This window comes from Leptinotarsa decemlineata, unplaced genomic scaffold, assembly GCF_025532065.1.
Source record: "Leptinotarsa decemlineata unplaced genomic scaffold, Ldec_3_MD MMD2_tig00026282_RagTag_RagTag, whole genome shotgun sequence".
NCBI classification, from domain to species: Eukaryota; Metazoa; Arthropoda; class Insecta; order Coleoptera; family Chrysomelidae; genus Leptinotarsa; species Leptinotarsa decemlineata.
This window is the reverse complement of record NW_027412668.1, coordinates 14,026,517-14,033,000: the sequence shown is the minus strand read 5'-3', so window position 1 is coordinate 14,033,000 and position 6,484 is coordinate 14,026,517. Positions and strand designations below refer to the sequence as shown.

The 6,484-nt window shown below is 30.5% G+C and overlaps 1 protein-coding gene across 1 annotated transcript; it reads right to left on the bottom strand.

Annotated features, from left to right (window-relative positions):
- Positions 1-1,084: 1,084 nt before the first annotated feature.
- Positions 1,085-6,171, bottom strand: LOC111512188 (odorant receptor 10). The gene is made up of 4 exons (XM_023168291.2): positions 5,402-6,171; positions 4,493-4,594; positions 3,486-3,641; positions 1,085-1,650 (listed from the first exon to the last, which is right to left on the bottom strand). Exons 1-4 carry the CDS (start codon positions 5,474-5,476, stop codon positions 1,588-1,590), a joined length of 396 nt encoding a protein of 131 aa, XP_023024059.1. The 5' UTR covers positions 5,477-6,171; the 3' UTR covers positions 1,085-1,587.
- Between the last annotated feature and the right edge of the window lie 313 nt (positions 6,172-6,484).

The following is a 6,484-nucleotide window of genomic DNA, read 5'->3' as shown; positions in this document are numbered from 1 at the left end:
CATCTCATTTCTGATTGTGTAGTTATCGCAACATTTCCATTTTTCCTACTGTGAAGTTGAAGAAATTTCAAGCTCATTGAAAATTCAAGAAGAAATAATTGGATCCTTGGACCCCTCATTGATAAGTTCTGTTCTAGAAGATCAAATGAACTTTTTTCTATATCATAGCGAATCCTAGTTGGTTTCTATGAATTTGGATGAACATGAATGATGTCGAATATTTTTAGTGATTTGAAAGACATTATATTAATTGAAAAAAAAAACGGTCATTGCTTCAGATTCAAATAATGTATCATACAAATTCGTAGGATACCAGTCATCATTATTTCAATATTCATCAAATATCAACGAAGTGTTTCCGGTTGAATGATTGTTCTGATATTTCAGATGTGAGATTTTAAAAATAAAAATAGCTTAATACAGGCTGCTTGAAGTTAGTTAACAATGTTTCATGGTGAATTTCATTATTTCGGACTTCCATTGTCTAATATGATATAAATTGATTTGAAATCCTTAAAAGAATCAATACAATTGAAATTCACCAGAATACATGCTAATATTGTTATTTTGATCTTTCAGGTGAAAAACCATGAAAGAGCCATATTATCTTTCTCAAATTTCCATGATGCAACACAAATAATGAATAAGGACATATATTTTTGGGTCGATATAATTGGAATATCATATGACTGGTTTTATACATCAATTTGAAATACAAAAAATATAAAAAATGCTGTTAATCAAAATGTAGTTAGTGGAAGATTATTTTTTCTTCAGAAACTAAAATCTATTTACTTCAAGAAATTCATCATATTCATCAATACATTTTAATTTGGAGAAAGAAGACGTTTATCAGGTTATCATCTGTTTTTTTTTCAATTTTTATTAACTAGTTTTCAGATACACCCATGTAAAATTGTTTGTTTTCCATAACTTATAATGATTTTATTGGTAATGAGATTGTTCGATTCTCTGTTATGATATTTATCGATGCTTTCGATGGCCTTCGATTTCAGAGATGAATGTTTATTTTTATTGATAACAGAGTGAATAAATGAACGTATTTTTATTTTCCACAGGACTTATTGATATATGAATTGGAAGTGGGATAACGAAACTATGATTTGTATATACATTTATTTTATTTTGCATAGATTTCAACGGACGTATTAGCAGTTCCCATTCTGATAGCAAGTATCATAATTGAGAATAAATGAAACTGAAATGAATCAATATGAGATATATAATTATCAATTTCAAACAAGAAGCCGACTTTTTTTAATTTTAGTAATACACGAATATCCTTTATTCTCTCCATTGAATACAAGTGAATCTTATTTTGAAATATACCTGCCATAAGTAACTGGAAAAGTATAGTATTCTAGTCGCGAAATGGCCATTTTTCTTTCAAAGGATTTACTACAAACTACATTTACACGAGTGAGGGACATAGTTTTCGCTCATTAAATGATATATTATTTTATGATAATACATGGAACCTTTCGTGGATTTATTGGTGCCTTCAATTGTAAGTTTACATTGTCATTCTGAGCATCTTTGGAATAGTTCTGCGTAATGTGCGGATGTTTACTGATGAGTTGAGTATTTTCTCTTCAGAATAGTCAGATATGAATATGCTGCCTTCATTGTCTGAAACAAATGAAAATTCAGTCAACATGGATAAAAAATAAACTATACTATACATATACCCCATGATCCTAATTTCAACATAGGATTGACCCATTTGAACAAATTGCGAAATGGATTATCAGACGTTTAGAATATTTGACAAGAAGACTGGCGTTTAAAAAATTTAATAAGCAGAAAATACGACTCATAATAATTGTTGTTGTAATATTTTGTATTTAATAGTTATAATAATCGTATCATAATCATCTCAGGGTTTTTTTATTATGATATTATGAAGTTTAATTTTGTTATTAAATAATTCTATACTCTTACACAAAGTTTATACTATAACATTTTCACCTTGTGCAGCATTTCTTCGCAGAGGAATTCTTTGGTAATCGGCTCTCTCGTTCATAATGTTATAGAATTCAACAATCATTTCATTAGAAAAAAATAGAAAAACTATAACTTTTACCCAATTAAAAAAAATGATTATAAAAAAATAAATGAATAATTTAATGATTATGAACAAAATGATATTCATCAATTCAGCAAATTTTCATCACAAATCAACAAATTTCTATCAATATACTAAAGTTATTCACAATAACAGATTTCTGTTCAGCAAGCCTTTTTTGAACTATCACAATTTCTGTTTGGCAAGCCTTGTTCATTTTGAACTACATTACTTGTTCTTGATTCTAATATTTTATGATCAAGGTCACTGGTTGAGTGTTTATGCAAAGGGTTTCAATAAATCGCACTACATATTAGTTTTGGTTATTATTCAATTGAATTTGAAAATTGTTCACAACTTCACACGGAATTCATGCATTTACGTGTTTCGATGTACGATGCAGCAATAAGTGATAAAAGGCCTTTTTACGCATTCGGTGTAGGTGAATTTAATAAGTTCTCTTCATGAAGCTCCTCTTCGGAATCTGCCATTTTGTGTAATTCACCTGGATCAACTTCTTTTCCCAAGGAATGTGTTTTATAAATTAATATGAGGTAATTATCCTCTAACTCTCTCCAATAGCACTTCATAATCATCATTTTACTTTCTCTTATACAGCTTTCCTCATCAGCAAAAAATTCTGAATGTCTCTGTTTCCTAGCAACAATATTGAAAATGTTCTTACTCATGTTTGGCAATTTATAACAAACTAATTACTGAGTCTCAGAAAATACTATTAACATCCTTCTAAAGTTCTAAATTCTAAGATTATTATTTTATTTATTGATTCAGTCTTTGGTATTTTCTTTCCTCCTAAAATTATCAAAGCATCATATCATGTATTGAAATAGTTGAATGTCAAACTTCCTCAATGTTGTTATTATTTCAAATAATTTGAAAATTACTTATTACTCATTTTCATTTTGTTATTTAATTGCTCCTCTGCTTTGATTACTATCCATTGAATTTCTTTTTCGTTACATTTTTATTGCCAATTTCTCACATTCATTATTTAAAATCAATTCTTTGAATTTTACCGGTCAATTGAGCTATCAAGTATTGAATTTGGTTTCACTATATTTATACAGGATGATCAAACGATTGTCCCAATTGGATTCTGAGAATTCCCAACTGATATTAAAATTTTTCACCTGATTTTGAATTCTTTATGATTTTATTTTATTGAATTTAAAATCACGACAGTACATTCACTCATTTGGTCAAAAATAAGCTCAAACATTCAAACAGACTAATAGTGGCGAAAACAATGAGTGGATAGTTGTCGAAAATGATATGAGTTACAAAATGAACACTAATAAAATTTGTAAAACAACACCCAATTTTTTTAACACATTTTCAATTGAATTCTTATTCATTTCAATGCATTATCAAATCTTACCGTAACAGCAGTTCCATTCGTCAGAGTGAAAAACGGTCCGATGGATAGAGTAAGCGGTCTCTGAGCTCTGATCATAACTAGGTGCAAAATTCTTTGGAGTCCTGTGTGTAATTCATACCATCTACTTTCATAGATTGCTTGAGAAATGAGCAGGCTCTGGAATATTAAGGATGTTCATCATAAATATAAGTAATTGGATTCCGAAAAGTAGGTACAATAGTTCTAGTATAAACCAATTTTTGTTTGTGGTCCAGAGACAACTGACTTGGATTATATTTGCACTATAAGATGATTGATATCGGTGGAATATATTCCTACCTGCAGGTTTTTCCGGGTTATCCTGCAACTGAAAAAGCAAATGCGCCACTGGAATAAATGAACTCGCCCAGGAGCGCCAATTATTTATTGTTGTTTTTATTTTTATCGTTGTTTTATAATTTCACAAATAAAAATTTCCTACCTTTTGCATTTTGATGAAGGAAATCATCTAACTTCAAGTCAAAATTATACAAATACTCTTACAATTTTATAAACGATATTTTCAACATTATTACAAACAATATTTGAATTTAACAACTACATTTGATAAAAAAATCTTCAAAAAAATAAAATCAATAAAACTTCGAAGAAAGCTTATGTTTCAAAATATTATTCGCCATAAATTTTGCGGCCGATATTTTTAGTGTTAATATCTTCATTCGGGTTTGAAGGCCGTCGTAGTTTGGAACTGCATCCTAACGTTTCGTCAGCACGAATGGCTGACTTTTTCAGAGGTTTATTCATCTTGATGAATCATCAGTGAATCATCAAAATTAAAAAATCTCTGAAGAAGCCAGCCACTCGTGGTGGCGAAACGTTAGGTTAGGATGTAGTTCCAAAATACGACGGCCTTCAAACTCGAATGAAGATAGCAACATTATTCAGCATGCCTCAATTTTGTTTTCAGTTTACTATACGTATAATTGAAAAATAATTATCACTTCATGGTATAGTTTAGATATATTTACCTGTTCTGTAATTTCATTGGCATGCCATGCTAACAGAAACGTTTGTATTATCATCAAGCTGCTATATGTTATTCTAAATATCAATATCGGGTCAATATCCATCTGAAAGTGAAAAAAGAATGAAATAATCGAATTTAGGAAATAGAAGGTGAGTATACTATCTATATGAGGAACAAGGATTGTGCTCAGAATAGCAGCGTTTTCAATCGGATCTAGCGATTCAGCTGTATATTTTTTACTTCAAAACATTTATTACTCAGAACCAAGTGATAGTAAAATTAACTGTGATTATATATAATCATGCTAATTATCTAATATGAATATTATATATTACTATAATCTGTCTTGCCACAATACTTTAATTCCACATCGGTAGTAGTAATAAGGCTAGATCATAAACATCTAATAGTCTTTTCGTGTAAAAGGCTCATAGCTCAATGGCCTTGTGTTCTATGAAACATATGTTGATAACTATTCGAGCCACCTAGGAACAATTATAGTTTCTCGTAGTTTTCTTTGAGATGTTTGAACATGGTGTGATTGTTTTCATATTCGAATATCAGTATTGAGTAAGTTCAAAGTGACCATGATACATTTTTCTCAATCACATTCCTTCGAGATTCCAGATGATCAAGATTGCATGAAAGTCTCATTGAAATTATTATTAATTTTTTCATGCCTAGGATCAGGCAGCCTCATAATGTTGTTATCATCAAGAATGGGGAGCAAATTGATCCAATAGGATTCCTTCAAAACAGTTAAAGTTCAACTTGTTTCAAATGGTTCATCTATTTCAAGTATTTCAAGAATAAAATAGAGTCAATTTTACATTATTTTCAAAAATGTACTAATTTGGACACTTATTTCGGTTGTGTAATTGAAAGAAAGTGAAAAAATTAAATAACTTACTGTTATAAATTGGAACATTAGAGATGTGATCTGAATGGAGTTGATAGTGAACTCCAAAAGCATAGGAAATTTCATGCTTTCATCTAAATCTTCTACAAGCCTATTAAAATATAAATCACATTAAATTGCTATGACTAGACTCAATGACGTGAAAAACCGCTCGAAGTAGAACCGATGAATTGACTATTAGTGATGTTACGAAGTTGAAAAAAGTTGAAAACATTTTTGCAGTATTTGCAAAACTTGAAAATATTAATTTTTGAGATAAAGCTCACAGGTATTGAACAACTTCCAAAACTGGCTGTGAAACTGTAAATTGAATTCAAATAACTCAATTTTATATCAATTGACAAGGCGTTATTCAACATAAAATTAGCAAATAGAACATTCAGATGCTCAAGCCCTCCAGACTTTTTATAGCAAGGTTCCAGTTTATAAGCGCATCACTACTTATTCCAATTCTTCTATTGAAAATCAATCAGCGCTTAATACTTCCGACCCAATGAACAATGAATGTCATATAACAATTCAAACTGAAGAGATCAGGTACATTTTTATGGTTACTCAGGTAGATCTGAAATGAGTCTATTTGATTCTCCACTACCTTTGTCAGGTAAGTAAGCAACACAAATGTATGACTTCGAATATTATATTCAAGGTACATGATTTCCACCTTGATGCCCGCAGAAATCTTTCCATATGTAGGGCTTTGTATGTCAGCTATTGCTGATAACAGAACTCGTTTGGGTGGAGACTATTTTCTCTCCATTTGCAGAGTTTATGTTTGCTGCTCGAGAATTTGATGCAAAACAATTTTATGATATCCTTCTCTTGACGAATCGATGGGCCGCTTTCTGGCTGCACCTTTTAGCCTCCTAGGTTGTTTCTTCTCCTCTGTAAATTCGTCTCAAAAGCTGGAGAACTGAGAAGCTTTTTCTCATTTGGTTCTGTTACATGTACTTGTGATGCACTGTTTGTAACCTTTGGTGTAGTAATGAATATTATTGAAATTCCATCCCAACACCAAACCATCTTCGAAAGAAAGATTCTTTTTTCTCTTAGTGATTGAAACACGTGTCGAAG

Excerpts from the sequence above, each read along its gene's own strand:
- LOC111512188 (XM_023168291.2), bottom strand. The coding sequence starts at position 5,476 with ATGAAATTTCCTATGCTTTTGGAGTTCACTATCAACTCCATTCAGATC. Across the intron at positions 3,642-4,492 it reads CCAATGAAATTACAGAACAG|AGCCTGCTCATTTCTCAAGC; the intron begins GTAAATATATCT and ends TTAATATTCCAG. Across the intron at positions 1,651-3,485 it reads CGAATGGAACTGCTGTTACG|ACAATGAAGGCAGCATATTC; the intron begins GTAAGATTTGAT and ends CATTTGTTTCAG.